The sequence below is a fragment of the Zalophus californianus genome, chromosome 13 (assembly GCF_009762305.2).
Source record: "Zalophus californianus isolate mZalCal1 chromosome 13, mZalCal1.pri.v2, whole genome shotgun sequence".
In the NCBI taxonomy this organism is placed as follows: Eukaryota; Metazoa; Chordata; class Mammalia; order Carnivora; family Otariidae; genus Zalophus; species Zalophus californianus.
Genome location: NC_045607.1, coordinates 3,485,994 through 3,507,573, shown reverse-complemented (window position 1 = coordinate 3,507,573; position 21,580 = coordinate 3,485,994). Strand labels below are relative to the sequence as shown.

Below are 21,580 nucleotides of genomic sequence, written 5' to 3'. Positions count from 1 at the left end.
CCCTCAGGCCTCGCCCGCCCCGCCCGGCCCCGCCCGCCGCGCTCTCAAGCCCCGCCCACCACTCTCAGGTCCCGCCCGTGGCGCGCTTTGAGGCCGCCAGGCCCCGAGGGCCACCCCTCTGGTGGTGCGCGCGGGAGCCCCGGAGCGCACCGTTCCGGCGGACACACCTGGGGCTGACGGTCGCGCCCGGGGTGGGGGGTGGGGTGCTCCCCCGGACGCCGTCTCTACTGAGTATGCTCAGCCGAGGGTCCGCGCGCCGGCGAGGGCTAGGGGCGCACCCCTAGCGCCCTGCGGAGGGAGAGGAGGCTGGGAGTCTTCCCTGGAGACACTATGGAGAAGTACCAGGTGCCAAGTTGTTCCCTGGCGGGGAGGCAGGGGCGACGAGAACCGGCCGGTTTGGGGCGAGCCAGGAACCTGGACCTCCTGCCACCTCCCCAAACCCCTACTGGTTTACCGGTCACAGCCCCTGGAGAGGTCGCCGATGGCCAGGTGCCACCCCGGGCCAGGGTCTGCCTCCAGCGCGTAGGGGACCTCCAAAGGTGACCTCGTGGGTGCCCTTTGCCTCTCCGTTCCCCCCTCCTCTAAAATGATGGATGAAAGACAGTCCATCCCCGTCTGTCTGAATACTTGATGGAAGAGAACACCTCTCCCTCCTCCACCTCTCCCTGGGCCCATGGAGACAGGACACCTTAAAGCGTCCAAAATTCAGAATCAGGAGCCCCCAAACTCCTCATACAGGCCATCACTAGTCCCAGGTAGGAGGAATTGGGCCTTTTCCAGGGCCTGTGAAAATGTGTAAGACTTGAAAAATTCACAAAACAAAAGGAAAGCTGCAAAATAAAAATGAATAAATGTTCAGTTAACTGCTTCTATACATAATATGTCAACTTTATTAAATGTTAGATTCAATCTTTGTAAAAGTGTCATTAATTTGAAAACAATTTGTAGATGAGGCTTTTCTCACTTTGTGAGAACTCCGTTTGTGTGGGGGGACAGCGGGGGAGTCAGCCGGTAGTAAAGGAGTGGAGTTTCTGGGGGCCAGAGAGTTTTAAGGGCAAAGTTACCTTCCCAGGAAAAAAACAATAGACCACCTGAGACACGAGTGTGTTTTACTGCTCAACCTGCTACTTAAGAGGGCCTAGGCATGTGCCTTCTTAGACTGGCGTAAGCTGATCAGGACGTTGTCCCCCACACTCCCTAAGCAGGATTCAGGCCACCCATTAAAGGGGCTGGGTTACAGAATCCAAGACCTGCCTGGACTCAGAGTCCCTAGATTCAGGGTTCCATCTCCTATACCCACTCCTCTGTGTCTTGCCAGTCCTCTTCCATCGCCTGACAGATGTAATCCCAGCTTTGGCCCCACCCCATGGCCTTGGCCACCCCACACGGAGTTCTGACCTGGCAGCCCTCTCTGCAGGTTGGGTTCAAAGCACGGGCTCCCGAGTCAGACCCCGGCGTTCCAGCCCAATCCGGGCCATTTCGCTTATTAGCACTCTAGCCTCAGACACGAGGAGCTCGCTCCCTGTGCCTCAGTTTCCTCCGGTGTAAACATGGAGATAGCAATAGAGCGGCTTACAGACGGTGGCTGTAAAGTGCTTGGCACAGGGCCAGGCCACACATGGCTGTGACTATGCCCCAATTATGGGCCAGTTACTGTTTTGGTTTGGATGCCCAGTTCGGAGGTGGCTAGAGAGAGTGAATAAAGCTCTGCCCCAGGGGGGTGCTGGCTCTTGGATGCCCACTGGTCTGTGCTGCAGATTGGAGAAGTGGTATAGGGTGGTGGAAAGAGCTCCAGAAGGGGCCCCAGAGAGACGGGCTCAGGTTCCTCAGCCTTCTGGGCATTTCCTTCTCTGCAAAATGTGGTGGAGACACTCACTCTGCCAGCCTGCAGGAGAAGTTGGGGCAGCAAAGGTGTCCGGCACTGAGCATACTTCGAAAAGTGAAAAGCCGTGTGCATTTCCTGAAAGCTTCTCTTTCTCTTGCCGGTAGATTTTGGGCCAGATGAGTCCTGGGGCCTTGGGGGTGAACGTGGTGGTGGAGGAAACAGGAAACAAAGTCAAGCACGTGATAAAGCAGGTAAGAGGTGGCTCCTGGGCGGGTGGTTCCCCCAGACACCTGCTCATCCTCCCCATGTTGGAGAAAGGCCTCCCGATGTGACAGTTCTGCTGTCTCTGCTGCTCTTGCAGCAGTCACAGAGGCAAATCCTGTCGAGAGTAGACATGGGGGTGGCCTGAGGCCCCTCGGGCTTCCCAGTACACCCAACTCTCTCGCCTGGCTGGAGAAGGAATAGGCTCATTTTTACTTCAACAATTGCAACCAGGCTTCTCTCACTCCATCTCCCGCCAACCCTATGAAGCAGGAACCAGGGCCCCGCTCTACAGCCAAGGATAGGGAGGCTTGCGGGGGGGGGGGGGGGGGGGGGGGGCGGGGGAGGGGCGTGCTGCAGACTTGCCAACGTCGCACAGCGCCCAGGAACACTTGAATTCAGGCTTCGTTACTGGGGCCACCTTTTTACCAAAGGGGAGCCAGGACTGGGGTGGAGGAGGGGTGGGCAGGGACTTGCCCAGGGTCACACAAGGCTAAGGGCAGGACATCGGGCCCTGGGCCTTTCCACCACGTCCTCACCAGAGCTGGCGTGGCAGGGTGGGTTACGGACCTGCAGGGGTGAGTGCTTTGTGTGTCCGACGCTAGGAGAGTGTCTGCACCCCCTCGTGGTGCACGGCAGCGACTGGGACTCCATAGATTGGGGTTGACTGTGCACTGGGAGGAGCCTCGTTGACATCAGCTGCTGGGGCCACCTCTGCTCAGCCAGGCCTCCTGCCCGTGGAGCAGCTCAGCAGCCTCTCCCCGAGGAGACTGGGCCTGGAGTCCTTAACCTTCTTGCTGCTCCACTGCGGGCTGGCGGTGGGGCTGGCCTGTTGTCTTGTGGGCCGGTGGGGCCGGAGCCCACTGCCTTCTGGGCAGTCGAGGAGCTTTTTAAAAAGCCAGTCAGTCTTTCTTGTTTTAAAAACTGGAGCTGGGGTTCAGGTAGGGATTTGTGTCTCCTTCTAGTCTTTTCCCTAAGCCTGTATAAACTTTGTTTTGACAAGAATGCCACGGGGCTCGATAATGGACCTTCTCCCACTTGGTGTATTACAAACACCATTTCATGCCACAGACACAATTTCCTCCTCTCTTGGCTCTGGTGGCCGCGTGACCCCATCTGCTCCATGGGGTGTAACTGACCCAACCACCCCTTGTGTACGATTAGCACAAAGCCTGTTCTTGATTTTTCACTCTATGTATAAACAACTCTGATAAGCAACTTTTTTGAGGATCCATGATATCCTTGGGCTAAGTTCCCAGGGGTGGGGCCTCTAGGTCAAAAGATGTGACATTCTGTAGGCTTTCAGTATGTTTTGGCCAGATTCACCTGTAAGCATGAGTCCTGGCACAGGAGGAAGGGAAGACAGACAGACTCACTCTGCTGCTGTATCTGGGGTCTGTAAGGATCTGGGAATAAGCCACTGCCTCTGCATTTTCATCAGCGATCACCCCCAATTACAAGAATTCGTCATTTGGAAGTCTTATGAGCAGAAGCTCTAAGTGACGGTCTGGTGTTGGACGCAGTGATAATATGCACCTGCTCTCTTTGCCACCAAGTATGTCAGAGACTTGAAGCTTGACGCTGCCCTTCCCTCTAGTCACCCTTTCCCTCTCCATGCATTCCCCCACTGCCCCACATTCTGTGACAGGGACAGTCTTCCCAATTCGGATAAGGAATGAAGTGGTGAGGTTGATACACTGCCAACCAGAGCAGAGCTGTTTGGCTCTAGGGGCAACACATTATTTTCTTCCCTGCTTTCAAGATGGGCCGAGAATGGATCCTCTAATGATTGGTTAGAGTTTATATTATGCTGTCCCAAACTTATCCTTGCAACAGGAGCAAAGATGTTCTCATTGCTCAGAGCATTTTTGGGTCCCTGGCTTTAGGAATATCTCCAGGCCTCATGTGGCGCCATGTGGTAGAAGCCCAGTACCCCTGTGAATAATGATGGTGGTGTTGGCGGTGGTGGTGGTGTTGGTGGTGAAGGTGGTGATGGTGGTGATGTTGGTGATGGTGATAGTGATTGATGATGGTGATGGTGATGGTGGTGGTGGTGGTGATGATGATGGTGATGATGGTGGTGGTGGTGGTGGTGGTGGTGGTGGTGGTGATGATGGTGATGGTGGTGATGATGGTGGTGGTGATGATGGCGGTAGTGGTGATGATGATGGTGATGATGGTGGTGGTGGTGGTGGTGGTGGTGGTGGTGGTGGTGATGGTGATGATGGTGATGGTGGTGATGATGGTGGTGGTGATGATGGGCTGGCTACACAGTTACTGAGTTCATGCTCTTGTACCCCTACAGGTGGAATGTATTGATGAGCATCAGGCCAACGAGGCCCTGGAAGAGGTAATTCTCTGGGTGGTTCCCTCTCTAGAGGACCTGATGCAGAACACACAGAGACTGTTCTGTCCTCTCCTGTGGAATGATTGGGTAGAAGCCTCGGTGGGGACATGGAGGGTCAGAACCAGTTCTTACCCTATGCTATGAAGCCAGAAACCCCCAGGTCATGAAGGGAGTCTGTGCCCAAAACATTCATTTCTAAATCCAGGTGCAGACAACTAAGAATATATGTTCTCAGAGAAGATAAAGTTTCAGCGTTGGCCAGGGCCCTAGGCTAATCTACCAAGAACCATCTTTTAAAATATTGTTCCTTCAATTACAAAAATGTTAGTTACAGTAGAAAATGTGAGAACTACCGAATCGTCTTAACAAAGAAAACGTATATTCTTTTACATTCCTTCAATTGGCCAGTTGGAACCAACAAGAACATCCTGATTTATAATAACAGCAATGACAGCCACGTGCACTTGGACTCGCTGGACAAAGGCTCTGAGCAGTTTTTCTTTGTTTCTCTTGAATCTCCCATGGAGCAAATGTGTCCCTCCTAGTTAACGGTTACTTGGTTGCCTTTTTTCGGGAATCCCTGGCTCCTGAGCTTTGCCGGCAAAGAGCTGTCCGATCCACAGTATGACTGCCGCACAGCGAAGGACCCCGGCCACATCCTAGCAAAGTGGAGAGACCGTGGGAGACCCTCCCACAGCCCCCACCCCATCACCGCTGTGCCCATCCCCGTTCCCTTCCCCAGCCCACGAGGTGACCTGCTCTCGAAGCCGGCCTGACAGCACCAGAGGCTGTCCGTGTGGCTCCTGGTGGCCGCAGCAGCCACTGCTGCAGCCCAACTGTGTGGGTCCTCCAAGCACCTTCAGCCGGGAGCGGGGCCCTGGGGCCTCGAGTGTGCACCACCCAGGAGGCGAAATGGGCGCACGCACAACAGTGCCCCACTTCCCTTTGGCCACACGACCATCTCCGGCTACCCCTCACTGTGCTTTCTTTCCTCCACATCAGGCACTTGGACTGCACCAGCTCACATTAGCCCTCCTGACTCCCCTATGAGGCAGATACCACTGTTACCGCCATTTTCAGACGAGGCTTGAGGCTCAGAGGGGTTGAGGAGCCTCTCCTCAGTCACACAGCATAGCCAGCCCCACATGCGGGAGAGACGGGACCCACACAAGGCTGCCTGGCTCCAAAGCACATGGCTGCACCCCCTTCCTTGTGCCCACTCCTATTCTTCCTGTGCCCAGCCCTATTCAGAGCCGGAGATTGTGCCTGTGTTGGGCTACGTGACACAGAAGCACTCGCTGAGAAGCAGTGTTCCTGGAACATCTCCACTTCCTCTGCTCTTGTCCCTGCAGCTGATGCCTCTGCGGAAGCTCCGGCACCCCCACATCTCCATATACCAGGAGCTCTTCATCATATGGAACAGTGAGGTGGGTTGGAGTCGACACCTGCAGGCTCAGCTGCCATTCCGTGGCTCCCGGAACAAGCGAGCTGAGCACAGAGCACTCCAATGCCATTATAACCCCCTGAGCTGCAATGGCAGTGACTCTAAATATGGCTACCCCTGACTCAGCACTTACCGGGAGCCCTGCGGGGGCCTCTCTAGGCATCATCTCATATGAGCCCCCAAGAGTTTCAGCATAGGAGGGGTTGGTATACGACTTAAAGAAGAAATAGAAGCTAAGAGAAACAAGTTCGTCCTGGTTACCTACCCAGTCCGTGGCCCAGCTCCTGAGCTCATCCTGCAGCCGAAGGCTCAGTGAGTCTGCCCTCTGAAGGTGGAGCTTTTGACTTCCCTGGAAGGAGCAGGTGTTCTGAAGCCAGTCCCTGCTTTTCCCCCTTATTTGGCGTCAAACTGTCCTGGGCCTCTGGACCTTTGACTTTTGTGGCTCCTGCAGTTTACTGACTAGCTGCATGGTCATCCTCAGACCCGGGGAGATTTGCGGGGTCAGAAGTACCCGTCTCATTTCCCTGGGGCTCAGAGAGGTCAAGGAGCTCTCCAAGACCACACAGCTAGTAACAGCTGAGTAGGAAAAAACAAAACACACAGCTAAGTGGGATTCAGATCGGGGTCTTGTAAGCCCCCAAGCCCTATCCTTCAGCCCATAGGCTCCAGGACTCCTTGTGTTTACACAGATCCAGAATCTTGCAAATTATTCCCAACGGGACTGAGGTGGAAGGGAAGGTTGAGCAGGGGTGGGGCGGGGGGGGCTGGAGGTGAAGGGAGGTTGCAAGGCTTCTTGGTGAGTGTCAGACCATAATTGGACCTCCACGTTAGGGTCCTTATCTGGGGTGGACAGCCAAGGGTTTGCGCAGGAGTGGAGGGGCCCCTCACGCACGTGCCCCCTGCCCAGCTGGGCCGTAAGAACAGCCTGCACCCCATAACACTCTCAAGGAGACAGAAAAGCCAAGAGGACATTTCACTGTGGAAGGAAAAGCAGGGTCCTCGGAGAGCCCAGAGCCAAGGCCGCTGAGCCGGTCTGCTGGAATCCCACTCGGGGCAGGCTCCTCCGAGGGAGGAAACGGACCCAAGCTAAGCCCTAGGGAATAAATAGTTACCCTGGGAAGAGGCGGGGTCCCAGACACAGGGGTCTGTGTGTCCAGTAGCCAGAAGGCCTGGGCCGCTTTCAGAAAAGTCCGGGGGCGGGGCGCCTGGGGGGCTCAGTCGTTAAGCGTCTGCCTTCGGCTCAGGTCATGGTCCCAGGGTCCTGGGATCGAGCCCCGCATCGGGCTCCCTGCTCAGCAGGAGGCCTGCTTCTCCCTCTCCCACTCCCCCTGCTTGTGTTCCTGCTCTCACTATGTCTCTCTCTGTCAAATAACTAAATAAAATCTTTAAAAAAAAAAAAAAGAAAGAAAAAAAAAGTCCGGGGCCTTTGTGCGGACGGAGGAGCCGGGCGCAGGGGTAGGGGAGGACAGATGAGGCAGGAGGCGTGAGCAAGAGCTGCCTGCGAGGGGCTCTTACCCCGCCTCTGACCGCGTTCCTACGGCCACTGCGCCCCTGCGGATGGAGGCCCAGTGGAGGGAGGCCCAGGGGCAGGGAGCCTCACACAGGCTCCCAGGCCTGGGCTTCTGGGGACCAGAACCGTGGCATCTGGCTAAGGCCTTGTGTCCCCATCAGATCTCCTCTCTGTTCCTCTGCCTGGTGATGGAGCACAACAAGGGGAGCTTCCAGAAGGTCATCGAGAAGAAGAGGGAGACCGGGACAATCATTGACTCTGAAGTAAGACAGACGCTGCAGGACACACCGGGCCTGGGGACCGCCTGGGCCTTGTGAAGTCACAGGCTCAATCAGGGGGCAAAGGGGCAGAGGGGAGGGCAGGCACTACTGGAGTCTGGCCCGATTTCTTCTTACGTTTATGTGTGGAGGTGTTTGCCGGGTGTAATGTGCACAAGTCTTAAGTGCACAGCTTGGTGCCTTGCACACAGGCAGACACTCACATAACCTTCCACTGATCGAGATGCAGAATGCTCCTGGAGCTCCAGAAGTCCCGGCCGTGCCCACGGTTGGACTTCTGTCTCCAGAGGTCCTTCTGCCTGCCCTGAAGTCCCCCGTCATGGACTCACGCAGCATGTTGCTGTTTGTGTCTGGTCTCTTACGTCGTGAGTGGATCAGGAAATCGTCCGTGTCGTGGCTAGGTGCTGCCCCGTTGTGTGGCCCCATCGGTCTGTGCATAGCCTAGTGCTATGACCCTGTAGGGTGTTTCCAGTTTGGGGCTGTTGCCTTGAACGCTCCTGGGTGTGCTTACCAGTGGACCTAAACACTCATCTTTTCTGGACGAACCCCTGGGCGTGCAGTTGTTGGATTGTAGAGCAGGTTTAGTAGATATTCCAGCATCCACGATGGTTTGGTTGACTTGGGGTTACTCCCAGCAAAAGGTGTATGCCTTCCAGTTCCTACTTTCTGGCCAACACTTCAGTCTTTTTCATTTTAATTAAAAATTGCGTTTTAATTGGAGTTATTATGAGTAATCACAGGGAGTGCTTTTTAGCCATTTGGATTTTGTGCCTGTTCAAGTTTTTTGTCCGTTTAAACATCGGGATTGTTTGTCTTTTCTTATTGATCTGTAGGTGTTCTTTACACATTGTGGATATGGGCATCCAGAGCGTCTTCTTCCTGTCTGTGGTTTGCCAATGCACTTTCTTAACCATGTCTTTTGATGAACAGAAGTTTTTGGTTTTTTTTTTTAAGATTTCATTTATTTGAGAGAGAGAGAGCACAAGCAGGGGGAGAGGGGCAGAGGGAGAAGGAGAAGCAGGCTCCCCACTGAGCAGGGAGCCCGATGCGGGACTCGATCCCAGGACCCTGGGATCATGACCTGAGCCGAAGGCAGACACTTAGCCGATTGAGCCACCCGGGCGCCCCCAGAAGTTCTTGACTGTAACGAAGTGAGTTTATCAACGCTTCTTTTATCGTTAGCACCTTTGAGCCTCTGTGAAAGTCTGTCCTGCCCCAAGGTCATGAAGATATTTTCCTGTTGTCTTTTGAGCTGTTCATTTTTGCTTTCATATTACGCCTATGATCCACCCCGAGTAAATTCTGCCTGCTTTTGTTCTGAGCACACCTCTGCTCGGGGGCCTCTGGGCACCGTCCTGCCCCTGAGGGCTTCTGAGGGGCACGCAGCTCCTCTCCCAATGTGGACCTCGGGCGTAGGCTCTGGAGTGGGTTTCAAACTTTCTGTCAGTGGTGGAACCCTTTCAAGCACAGAATGTTCTCAGAAACCCAGCAAGGAAGGCAAAGCTACTCTAATCAAGAAGCTTAGGAGGACGGGTGGAAGGTGGAAAGGGAAGAAGCCCAGGGTCCTGTTCACTCAGCCCCTCTCTGATACCCCTGAGTAGAATCTAGGGTTCCTAGGAACCCGGTTTGAAAATCACTGCCCTGGAGACTAGCCGGATCTTGTTTCTGCCACACAGTTGTTTCCAGAATGTTCTTTATCAGAGCTCTTTTCCTTCTAATGACATAGAGAGGCAAGCCCCAGAGTAGGGAATAAAGGCTTCGATATCTCTGATACCCACAAGGGGTGGGGCCCAGGCTAGAATATCTCCGGTGTGGAGACGGCAATGTGGGATCTGGAAACAAGAACGTTGCCCTGGCTGACCTGGCTGTCCTGTCTGGAGAGCCCCGCGCACTTGAGCCTGAAAGGGACCTGAGGCAGAAATCTCTTGCACTGGCTCTGAGCTCTTCTGTAGCTTTGGGCCTGTCTTCAGAAGCAAGGAGAGAGCATTCCATGATCTCGCTGGCTGCTTCGAGGGGGTCACTGACCTGCCTAAGCCAGCTGCCGGGAGAACACCCCCCGCCCCACCAATTCTGGCATCTCTCGCTCTTTCCGCAGTGGTTGCAGAACATGCTGGGCCAGGTGTTGGACGCTTTGGAATACCTGCACCAACTGGACATCATCCACAGGTGACCGCGGGTGGCCAGGCTGCTGCAGGAGAAAGGGCACGGAGTCCCCTTGGGCAGAACCAGGGGAGAGAGGTGTGGCCGGGGTCAGCACAGCCGGGATAAGCGTGGGCACCTTTCCAGGGCCCCTCCCGGGCTCACAGAGAATGCTACCCCCTCCACGTCACCTGCAGTGATTCACCCAGCTTCAGGAGGGGACGCTGACCGGGGCAGGCTGGTTCTAAAGTACAGGGCGAGCAGCCAGATAACAGCGCCAGGAAGGAAGTGATTAGGCTGCGCGCCGTGCCCTCTGGTTGGGTGGCGGGGCTAAGCTTCAGCCCCGCGAGTGGCAGGGCTGTGGCACGCACAGTCTGCAGGGGCTGGGAATGGCTGCAGATTGGGTCGGTATCGGATGTTAAAGGACAGAACCATGTGGACCCTATGTACAAAGAAAATGCTCACGATTTAGCGTTAATGTCACTGAACATGACAAAATGGTTGAAAACCAGTCCCCAAAAACAAATGCATAGCTGAGATCTGGAAGGAGGTGGATGGATGTTAGCAGAAAAGCAGCAGAAGGATTGGTGTTTTCCCACTTGTATGTAGTTGGCTTGTGGTTTTGCAATTTAAAATAACTGGGTATATTTTATTTCTGCAGGAAACACTACTTAAAAAGTGGGCTGCAAAGGGGGCATTTGTTGAGAGAAGGGCAGAACTGGGTGGGGCAAGGAGCAGGGCATGAGGTTCAGGGTGCTCTGGCCTCCACCCCAGGAGGGTCGCGTGGCCCGCAGGTGGTGGGTGGGAAGGCGGGCACGCCCCCAGACAAAAGTCCCACCTCTTGGTTTCAGGAATCTCAAGCCCTCCAACATAGCCCTTGTCAGCAGCACCCACTGCAAATTACAGGACCTGAGCTCCCACGCACTGATGACAGACAAAGCCAAGTGGAACATCCGCGCAGAGGAAGGTGGCTGGGGTCCTCCCGGACTGCAGGACAGCAGTGGCTGGGGCACAGTGGGGGAGGGGCCACTCACCGGAGTGGGGTTGCTCCTGGAGTCCAGAGGGCAGCGGCCCGAGCTGGAACAAGGCAACATCAAACCTCTCCTTGCTCAGAAGGTCCCTACAGACCTCCGTGGGCTTATGTGGGCTCCAAAGAGACCCCCTTGCCTGGGTTGTAACCGAGCAGAAGTACCAGCATGCCGGGGTGGGGGGGCAGTGCATGCGGGCAGGGTCCAAAAGACACCCAGAAAATGTTAACCTTCATGGAAGGAGAATGGGGGCTAGTGGATGCCATACACTGGTGAGAGCTGGAGTACTTTACTGAGTCCTAAAAAATCACCAAGGTGATGGTAGGTGTGGGGAGGAAGGGGAGATGGGTTCTCCTTCCTTTGAAAAGACAGCGGGGCAAAGGGAGCTGGGCTTCCAGCCTATACCAGCTGCCAGGGATGGAGAGAGTAACCACAGTTGAGAATTTTAGAGTCCTGCATGCACAGAGGATAAATGGATGGGTGGACAGACAGGTGGATGGAGGGGCAGATGGGATGGATGGGTGAGTAGGTAGATCTGCTGGTGGTGTGGATGACAGGGGTCCTGGAGTCCACCCCTTTACTCTTTGGCTGGGGAACGAAGGTCCAGAGAGGGAGGGGCTGCCTGAGGTCTATCAGGAACTAACAGACTGATGACCCTGCTCTTTTGGCTCCTTGTGTGGGGTTCCAGTTTAGAGACTAGGGTGGGGCAACTGGAATTTTGCCTGCAGGTTCTTTCTTTTTTTTTTTTTAAAGATTTTATTTATTTATTTGAGAGAGAATGAGAGATAGAGAGCACGAGAGGGAAGAGGGTCAGAGGGAGAAGCAGACTCCCCGCTGAGCAGGGAGCCTGATGCGGGACTCGATCCCAGGACTCCAGGATCATGACCTGAGCCGAAGGCAGTCGCCCAACCAACTGAGCCACCCAGGCGCCCTTGCCTCCAGGTTCTGACCTTTAGAGGAGCAAGATGTTTAAAGAGGGTGGAAGTTTCAACCTTCTTGGCACATGCCTCTTTCGAACCACATCTGCAGCCATATTGGGCACCAAGATGGGAGTGTGCACCCTGGGCCAGCCTGGTTGGGCACGTGCCCATGTGGCAACCTCACTGACTGAAGACCAGGGCCCTCTTCCTTCCCCTCCATAGATAGCACCTCCCTACCCCCCCCTCCCTCTCTGAGCCGCTTGCTCCTCCAGGGAGCACAGGACTCATGCATCTGACACCTTCTCCTGCCAGCAGACCCTTTTCAGAAGTCCTGGATGGCCCCCGAAGCACTCAACTTCTCCTTCAGCCAGAAATCGGACATCTGGTCCCTGGGCTGCATCATTCTCGATATGGTCAGCTGCTCCTTCATAAATGTGAGCTGCCTTCTGCCGACCCCTCCCTACCACGCCCTGAACCCCATACCCCACGTCCCCAGAAAGCCAGCCCTGCTGACCTTGGCTCAAAGGGGGCACATTCTCCCCACCTGCATCCTCCTGCCTTGCTCTGTGCCTCCAAGGGGCTGTGTGGGGCACCCCCGCACTCAATATTTGGCCTTCAGGGCCCCGGCATGGTGATGACGCTGACTGAGATAATTCAAACTGCCCCAGGGCTAACCCTGATGGGGGACTGCCCGGGTGCTCACTGCCTCCTTATGAATGAGAAAAGCGAGTTCAGGTGCACCAGTTCACCCCCGGTGGGATGCAAGCCAGGGAAACTGGACCCTGGCGGGCCTGAATGCACCTCGGGACCCCAGGTGGCTGTGCAGGCTCAGGTCCCTGGTCTTCCCACCTCTGGCCCTCTTGCCGGCTCGCCCTGGGGCACGGTCAGGGTTGGGCCAATGGAGCAGTGCTGTCTGTGTTCCCTCAGAGAGCAGAAGCCATGCATCTGCGAAAGTCCATCCGGAGCATGCCTGACGGCCTGAAGGGCGTCCTGCGGACCATGGAGGAGAAGAAGATCCCCGATGTGGAAACTTTCCGTTCTCTTCTACCTTTGATGCTGCAGATCGACCCCTCGGAGCGAGTAACAATCAGGTGAGCCCAGGGGCTGCAGCTGTATCTTAATCTTTCCATGAATCTTTCGCCGTCTCTCCGCCGTCCTGCGTACACAGCCACTCGGCGTTTTGATGCCACCAACGCGCCCACTCCTCCGTGGCCCGCTGGGCTTTCCCAAGCATGGCCCATCCCAAACTGCTAGGGCGGCACGCACACCTCTGAGCCCTGGAGCCGGCAGAGCCGGCTTCTCCCTCAGGTGCGGAGGTCCCCGAGGACCAGGACCATGTTCCAATTGTAGTTTGTCTTAACGAGAGAAGGAAGAAAGGAACATAAAACAGTGAATCCGGCTTGGGTTCTGTGCACCTTTATACGAACACGGTTGTCAAATCTGATTGTTCAATATATTTTACGGAGGGAGGGGCCCAGCCCCGTGCTCCCGCACCCAGGGAGCAAGCCCGGTCCCCTCCTGGAGGTGGGCCTGCTGGGGGAGGTGCTGCCCAGTGGAATCCCAGACAGGAGGGTGGAGGTTGGGTGTCTGCCCGCCTGTCTGCGGGCAGGAGCCCCACAGAGAGTCCTGCAGGGGAGCCCAGCGGCCGTCTCGGCTCCCTCCAGGGATGTGATCCACATCACCTTCGTGAGCAGCAACTTCCAGTCCTCCAGTGCTGCTCTGACCCTGCACCAGCAGGTGGTCCCTGCCTTCATCACTGACCTGCTGCTGGAAAGTAACGTCGCCAGCATTTTAGGTGATGGTGGGGGCCCAGAGGGGGAGGGAGCTGTTGTCTCAGCTCTGGGGGGGGGGTCAGTGCCTCCCCCCACCACCCAGTCCCCTGGACTGCTCCTGACACGTGGCCAGGGCATTGGAAGGCTTCGGGGCTCTCCCTTCCATCCCACCCCAGGCACTGCGTTGCTCAGGGTACCCCCCGCTCAGATACCCTCCCTCACTCCTGTCACCTGTACCAGAGTTCATCTCAATGCCTGGCCGCCGTTTCCCCTCCCCTCCTGCTACATGGTGCTCATGACAGCTGAGCAGACCCCCACTGTCACAACCCCTGGAGGCCCCTGCTGTTTGCTTCCACACCCTGCCACACGGTGATCGCCATGCCCAGAGTGGTTGCCCCACTCAGCACCTGTTCCTGTGTGGTTTCTACACGCCCAGAATGGTGCTGGGCACGGGAATGGGCACTGCAGGGGTCCTGGACCAGCAGGCGCGTCCCTGCAGGGGCTCTGTCTGCCATGGGACACGGGCAGGCCTCAGCTGAGGGTGCTGCCAGTGACCTGGCCCAGTGCTCACTCACCACCCAGCACTTTGTCTCCACTGCGTGCCCCTGGTGGGGGGCTCCCTGTGGCTCCCAGCACAGGGACTGCACAGCCACCACACCCAAGGCCTTGGGTGGACCATGGGACTAGAGACCACCTTCAGGTTCGAGGTTGACTCCACTCGCCCATCCCTCTGTGTTCTGGGTGGTCTGCTCACTTCCTCCTCTCCTCCGTGGCTCCCTGCACTGGCTGCTTGTGACAGGGGGCTCCTCCCCCAACTGCCGCCTCTGCCCCCACTTCCGGGGAAGAGACGGTCTCAAGGCCCTAGCTTCTGTCCCCCCTCCACCACATCTCCCGGCAGGGGGCTTTGGAGGCAGGCAGCTAGGTCCGATGGAAGCCCATCACCCACCTGCTCAGTGGCCTCGAGCGAGTCGCCCTCTCTGAGCCTGTTTGCTCATCTAAAAGTGAGGAGAACCACAGGGCCCGTTTGTGGGCCGCTCCGAGGTGCACAGCGCCCGGACACGGGTGGAGGAGGGGTCCTGAGTCGGCCACGGGATAAGGAAGGGGTCTCCAGTGTGCCCAGCTGGGCGCTGCAGCCCATTGTGGGGCTGGGGTCATCTGTTGGGAGTCAAAGGCAAAGAGCCCCGCAGGGAGGCTCGGAGGAGCAGTGGAAGGAGCCCCGGGCTCGGGGGAGAGCTCTGGCTGCCTTGAGCCTGCGGTGAGGCTCCAGGACAGGCTCGGGTTTGACTCTGGACCAGCTGCTGGGCCTGCGGAACGGGGCTGAGAATGCCCTATCGCATGGATCTGTGGGCAGTGTGGTGCCTCCAGGCGGGCTCCAGGCGCCCCGGCCCTCAGAAGCCTCCGCCCCATGCGGTCCTGTCTCCTGCAGAGGTCATGCAGAACTTCTCCAGCCAACCTGAAGTCCAGCTCAGAGCCCTGAAGAGGCTCCTACGCATGCCTGAAGACCAGCTGGGTAGACCCCCCATGCTCCCACCTTCCCCCGCTCCTCCCGGGCTCAGCCTGTGGCCCGGGCCTCTGGGGTGGCTGTGGCCCTTCCCTCCGAGCTCTCCTAGAGGGCCTCTCCTACACCTCTGAGGCTTGCTGGGAATTCTTCCCGTGTCGCCCCTTTTGCCCAGCAGAAGGGGGGGATGGGGTGGCGCGGCGAGCAAACAGGGTAGTGACCGGCCCTCACATGGTTCTCACGGGCTCTTAGTAAGGCTCCTGTCTTTTCCCCCATCTCCATCGATGGCTGGCTGGGCAGTTGCCAACTGTCCAGTATGATAAACGGCACGGGACTGAACACCCCAGAGCATGGGCCCCTGTGCGCTGTGGGACAAATTCCTAGGTGCTCGGGGTATAAATATTTCACTCTTTCACAGATACCACCAATTACTTACCCACCTATCAAGAGTGCATGACAGCATCTCTCCCCAACACTGTCCATCAAGCAGTATTCATATCTTTTAAATTTTGCCAAAATAGTGTCTCATAAAATCTCTCCATTCAACTTGCCTCACCAGCCTGAATATTATACTCACCCCTCATCCATCCGTCAGTCCTCCATCCACCCCCCATCTGTCCGTTTGTCCACCCATCCATCAACTGTCTGTCCATCTGTCCTTCCACAGAAGGCCTGTTCCAGCGGCTGGGGCATCTCTGAGTCAGTAGCAGAGACTTCATACTGGCCCCTTGCCTTTCCCTCTTTCTCATCCTTCCCCTGGGCCCCTTCTGGAGCTAGGCTGTGGCCGGAAGAGTCCCCAGGAAGGGAGACTTTGTCTTCCTGGAGGGGCTGAGGGAGCCAGCCTCACTGGGAGGCGGGTTAGCTGTGCTGGGCCTCCTGGGACCTGTGCTCTTGTTCTGGATGTTCTTGCTGCAGGCCTGAGACGGAGGGCTCTCGCTCCCCACTCTAAGGGCGTGGGGAAGGGGCACTGCAGGGACCGGACGCTCCGCCGCTGCCTGCCCAGGGAAAGTCCATGAGACCCACAGACGCCTGCACTCAGGGCAGTTATGGCCACAGACTCCAGAGTCAGACAGGCCGGGTTCAAAGCAAGTGCTTTGGTCTCTCTGACCCTGTTTTCTCACCTGTAAGAGCGATAGGAAGCCTCCACCTCAGAGAGCTGCTAGAATAAGAAGATGCCCAGGGCAGACACACATTCTTTCCTCGCCTACTCATCTGTCCAGGCGTCCGTGTGTGATGCCCTGTAGACTCCCAGTGGCGTGGGACTCCCTGGTCTGGTCCGTACACCCTTCCTATCCCCTGCTCCTGGGCCGAGGCTCAACCTTGCCACCCGGCCCTGCCAGGTCTGCCGTGGCCAATGGAGCTGGTAGAGATGTTGATCACCATCATGAAGAAACACGAGAGGATCCTTGACATACAGCTCTACGCCTGTTCCCTCCTGCTGCACAGCCTGGGTCAAGGTGGGTGCCGAGCCACGTGGGTTAAGTGTTGACCCTGGCACCTCATCCTGGGCCCGGCAGAGTCTTGGAAACCAGCACTGGCTGCCCGGTGCCACTTACTCACCGGCCACATGGGCTGGGCAGGTGCCCACCCCTTCTGTCCTTTGCCCCATCGTGCAAGCAGCACTTACGGGGACCTACTCCAGAACAAGCCTGACCTTGGCTTTCTCCACACAAAGTGGGGGCATTGCCTACCCTCCAGCCAGGGAGGGGGGCCCCCCTGCAGGCTACCTGCCCCATGATCCCCAGTGTGGGACGTAACCCTGGTCATCTTCCCTTGGCCCGAGCAGCGCTGGCGCAGGACCCGGCAGCCGAGGTGCTGAGTGACAGCTCTGTCATCTCTGTCCTGCTGAGCACCCTGTGGAACCACCCCGAGTCAGAGCAGCTCCTGGTCACGGTCTACAGCCTGCTCACCATCATCTCCAGCCAGGGTGGGTCGGCCCGGCCCTCCCTGCTCAGCCGGGGTGTGGGGGCGGCCTGCCCATGACAGCGCACGCTTGCACTGCCTGTGCTGGGGCTCTTCCACATGCTTGGCCTTTTTTTGTCTCTTGACTGGAAGCTTCCGTTTGTCACTTGTTCCCTCCACAAACGTGCAGACATCGACCAGGTGTCACCATGGGCTTCATGCCTCGTTCATCTCTTCACAGGGCACCTGAGCTCCTGTGGCCCCCAGCCAGCCAGGCAGGGGGTGGCAGCACTGGGGGAGGCTGCGGAGAAGCAAGGGCCGTACACACCGTGCATTGCTCCCACCCACCTCCTCGGGCAGCTGGGCCCGCGAGCCCAAGGATGCTCACCTGGAGCCCTGTGGCCAGGGGCGGGACGCCTGCACTCTGCCCCTCACCCCGCTCGACTGGAGCCCACTTTAGGGAGTGAACAGGGGTGCTACGAATAAGCCCGTTAGGACAACAGGCATAAATCAGCGCCATCAGGCACACTGGGTGTCAGCTCACCCACCAGGAAAGACATAATCATTGCTTCCACCCCAGAAGGCTCAGGCCTGCTCTGTGTGGACCCAGGAGGCTGGCCCCAGCCCCATCATGGGATAGGCAATACAGGGACTGGTGACCCAGGGGATGGGTCATGTCCTCTTGTTTCAGGGCTCCACACTGGGTATGCCTGGCCCAAAGTAGATGCTCAGAAATGCAGGATGCATGGGCCTGCATGCGTTGGCAAGCACCACGGAGGGAGGTGGTGCTCAGGGTAGGCTTCCTGGAGGAGGGGGTTCTCCGTGGCCCTAATTCTGGGGCCTGCCCACAGAATCGGCCTCAGAGAAGCTGCAGAATGCTGGGCTGTTTGAGCATATCCTGGAGCACCTGAGTGCCTTCTCCACAAACAGGGACATCTGCATCAATGGCCTGAGGCTGCTCTGGGCCCTGATGGTGGACGGTGAGGGGGCCCCTCCTCCCACTCTCCTGTTGGGGGGGTGGGGGGCTGCTATCCTTGCCGCTCCTTAATCACCTCTGACAGCCTTCAAGGGCCTCCATGGCCTGTACCTTAAACACTTCAAGAGCAGAGCCCACAAAAAGACTCTTCTGAGAGCCTGCAAGCAGAGGAAAAGTAAGGGGGGGCGGGGAAGGGGGGCTGCACCCAGCGGAGGCAGGACCTCCTGTCCTGACCAGGTAGGTCGTCACAGACTCTGGTGGCTCCCGCCCTGGGAGGAGCCTGCCACACCTGCCACACATTCTGGGATTTCCCGGGCAGTCCCTGGTTTCTGATGGTAGCTTGGCACTGGCCCCCTCCTGTCACTCTAGATTCAGAAAGGGCCCCGAGGCTGTGCTGCTTCCTCTCCTCCAGGCCCCGTCTTGGCCCTTTGGCCGTTTGGGCATTCGTTCTAAGGAAAAGAGGGCTCCAGGCCACAGAGAGCCTGGGAAACCAGAGAGCGCTGTCCACACCCAGAGTACAAAAACCCCCCAAGACCAGTTGGGGGCAGAGAGTCCCTACCCTCCAAAAACTCCCCTTTTCCCTGACCTCTCCCCCAACAGGTGGGAGGCGGGGGGTGTGGGGCTATGTATACAGCAGGCACTGCTGCATGCACTCAAGGGCTAGGTGTTGCCTCCATCCCGCGCTGGTTGCAGCTATCACTGTGAACAAGACCCCTTTGGAGAAAGCCGCGGCCCTCATTCCCGAGGTGCTGGCCACCTACCCTGGGGACGTGGAGATGGCTGAAGCCGGCTGTGGGGTCTTCGGGCTGCTGTCCATGCTAGGTGAGCAGCCCGGGCTGGGAAGCCTGCGCCCCACGCGCAAGGCCACGAGGCCTCAACTAGGCCCTCTGCAGGTTGCATAAAGGAGCACCAGTTTGAAGATGTGGTGGCCCTGTTCCTGCGAAGCATCCGGCTGTGCCCGGACAGAGTCCTGCTGGTGAACAACGCCTACCGGGGGCTGGCCAGCCTCGCGAAGGTGTCCGGTGAGCCCGGTTATGGACGGGGCTACCACTAGGAGGTGGGGGCAAAACTCAGCGAGGCAGGTCTGCCAGCCGCCCGCAAACCCAACACAGAAGCAAAAGGATCAAAAAAGGAAAAGAACAGTCTATAGTTCCTTCATCCAGAAGTTGCCACGGAGACTTTTTTTTTTTGCTGCATTCTCTTTCCCTGTCCACGAACACATATTAGGTCTGCACAGGCATCCCCAACAGGTTTAGCTTATCAGAACACCCCAGGGGCCAGGTCCCACCTCCGTAACAGGACCGGTTTGTTGTTGCTCAGTGTGCAGCACCTGGCACTGTGACAGGATGGCACTAGAACCCCAGACACACTTGGGGCTTGCAGACTGGACAAGGTTCCCCGCTGGGGTGTGAGCGGGGCTTCAGCTCCTTTGAGATCTGGTTCCCAACTCCGTGTTCCAGGGGTGGGCTGGGCTGGGCTGGGCTGGGCTGGGGGCCAAGGGCCAAGGCCAGTCTGCTTCTCAGCCTGGAGTTATCTGGGCCCGAGGAAGGGAGTGTGGCCACCCTCACTCCTGGGAGGGAGGCTCCAAGGACCACTGGCAGGGTCTTCCTTTCCAGTTAGACACCCTGGGCTCCGGGGCTCTCCCCCAGCCTGGAGTCCCACCCACACAGTCTGCATCAGCTGCCCACCTTCAGGGGATGGGAGGGGAGGCTGAGGTCCTGAGGGCAAAAGGGACCTGGCTCAGCAATGGAGGAGGGGACGGTCCTATCTCCCAGGGCCCACATCTGGGAGAGAATGGGCTTTGCCACCTGTTGGCTGGGACACTCAGGTCATCCCACCTGAGCGTCAGATCCCCAGGTTCCAGAGGGTCTGATGAGTAACATTTACACTGGTCCCCAGCCCCTCGAGAGTCAGGGTCTAACCCCTAACTGGGGGTGTATGTGTGCAGTGTTGGGGTCCCCCCTGCGCCCACGCTGTAGGCGCACTCTGCAATGCGCTTTAGCACTCCTGGTGCCCACAGGCTGAGAGCACCCCGAGGACAGGAGCCTTCTGCTGGAAGAGGGAGGTGGGGTGTACATGTCCCACCATGGGGACACACCGACCTCAGATGTCCCCAAGCAGCGGGACACGGCCTTCTCTGCCAGTGGCTGAGGTCCTTGCTATCCTAAGAGCTTTGGACTCTCAACGACCCTGAGAACTTGGTACCGCCGTCACCCCACTGGCTAGAGGACACTGAGGCATAGCAGCTGGAGTGAAGGCACACCCCCACCCCCCAGAGCTGGCGGCCCTGCAGGTGGTAGTGCCAGAGGAGGGCGGCAGCGGCCTCGATCTCCTCCAGGAGATGTACCGGCTCTACAAGGACGACCCTGAGGTGGTAGAGAATGTCTGCATGCTGCTGGCCCACCTGGCCAACTACAGTGAGAGTCCCCCTGCCCTCCCCACCCCTCCAGGACGCCAGTGGTCAGAGGCACCCTGCTCCCAGCTCTAACTGGTGGGGGGGAGGGGAAGGGAAGAACCGAATCGCCACTTCCTGTCGGTTCAGTGGGAGGGCTCACTAGGCACTAGGCGCCGCGCTGACCGTGACGGACGCCCGGCCCCCGAGCCTCAGAGGCAGCGCGCGGGTTGGGCTGCGCCCGAGGGGGATGGGCCCAGCCTTGTCCTGCTGGCCTCCTCAGAGGCGCCCCGCAAGGGCCGTGGGGCATCAGGCTGGCTGTGCCCCGACCTCAGGACTCTCTGCTTTGCCCACAGTGGAGATCCTGCCTGAGCTGGTGTCCAGTGGCATCGGGCCCCTGGTCCAGGAGATCAAGGAGCGCTTCACCTCCAGCCTGGTGAGTACCCACAGGGGCCCCAAAAACCAGGCCTCCCACCTGTCTCTACGGTCAAGGTTCTGTGTATAACAGACTTGAATCTGTGGGTGTAGTTTTTGATGACCCTTCTCTTTCCAGGAGCTGGTTTCATACGCAGAGACGGTGTTGCTAAGGCTGGAGGCCACCACGCCACCCCGCTCCGCAGGAGAACAGTCAGCTCTGCCCTGAGGAGGCAGACACCCCAAGGCCTCCCGACCCCTCCCCACCTTCTCTCCTGCCCTTCTTTTCCTCCTATGCCCCCAGAGCTGCCCGGTGAATGGTGTTTTCCTTAGGCTTCGGGGGACTGTCTCCAGGGCGAGGCCCAAGGCCGGCGCCTGGCGTGGAAGCGTCCTGGGGGCAGGATGGGCCGGTGGTGCTCTGGGAGCGCGGTTTGGCAGGTGTCCCGCAGGCTGCGGCCCTGGCCTGGTCAATGTGCCAGTTGGACACAGTGGTCCTTTGAGGCCACTCTAGATGAGAGAAACAGAGTGACCTTCAGAAGCTCTACCTCAAGTAAAAACCTGCATTTATGTTAAATATCCTCAGTGGGTTTGGGCCTTCCTTGTGCAGCAGCCAAGTGGCTCGGTGAAGCCCGGGGCTTTATGCACTGAGTGCAACCGACTGCTCCCGACTATTCTCAGAAGACCCTCACACCTGGATCAACCCCGCGCTGTGCTCCAGCCCAACAGCCGGGGGTCAGCACGTCCGTCCTAGACAGGGAGGGGCACCCACCTCTGGGGGCGACTGGTGTCACCGAGCTCGGACAACTGGAGACTCACTGCCACCCCGTGGGCCCTGCCCACGGGTATATACATGGGGTGGGGGTGGGGGCTGAGA

The 21,580-nt window shown here is 57.9% G+C and overlaps 1 protein-coding gene across 3 annotated transcripts; it reads left to right on the top strand.

Moving 5' to 3' along the window:
* Positions 1 to 94: 94 nt before the first annotated feature.
* STKLD1 (serine/threonine kinase like domain containing 1) lies at positions 95 to 21,487 on the top strand. Of its 3 annotated transcripts, none has more exons than XM_027614443.2 (19): positions 95 to 345; positions 1,990 to 2,076; positions 4,392 to 4,436; positions 5,786 to 5,860; positions 7,549 to 7,650; positions 9,761 to 9,831; positions 10,656 to 10,771; positions 12,068 to 12,186; positions 12,680 to 12,843; positions 13,417 to 13,547; positions 14,951 to 15,034; positions 16,363 to 16,479; positions 16,809 to 16,949; positions 17,776 to 17,904; positions 18,594 to 18,722; positions 18,794 to 18,922; positions 20,177 to 20,317; positions 20,649 to 20,728; positions 20,846 to 21,487. In XM_027614443.2, exons 1-19 carry the CDS (start codon positions 331 to 333, stop codon positions 20,933 to 20,935), a joined length of 1,965 nt encoding a protein of 654 aa, XP_027470244.1. In that variant the 5' UTR covers positions 95 to 330; the 3' UTR covers positions 20,936 to 21,487. The 3 variants fall into 3 exon arrangements, with proteins under 3 accessions (XP_027470244.1, XP_027470243.1, XP_027470241.1); XM_027614442.2 differs by having other exon boundaries at positions 5,675 to 5,860; positions 20,177 to 20,271; XM_027614440.2 differs by having other exon boundaries at positions 5,675 to 5,860.
* The last annotated feature ends 93 nt before the right edge of the window (positions 21,488 to 21,580 follow it).

Excerpts from the sequence above, each read along its gene's own strand:
- STKLD1 (XM_027614440.2), top strand. Across the intron at positions 2,077-4,391 it reads TCAAGCACGTGATAAAGCAG|GTGGAATGTATTGATGAGCA; the intron begins GTAAGAGGTGGC and ends GTACCCCTACAG. Across the intron at positions 18,723-18,793 it reads CGGGCTGCTGTCCATGCTAG|GTTGCATAAAGGAGCACCAG; the intron begins GTGAGCAGCCCG and ends GGCCCTCTGCAG.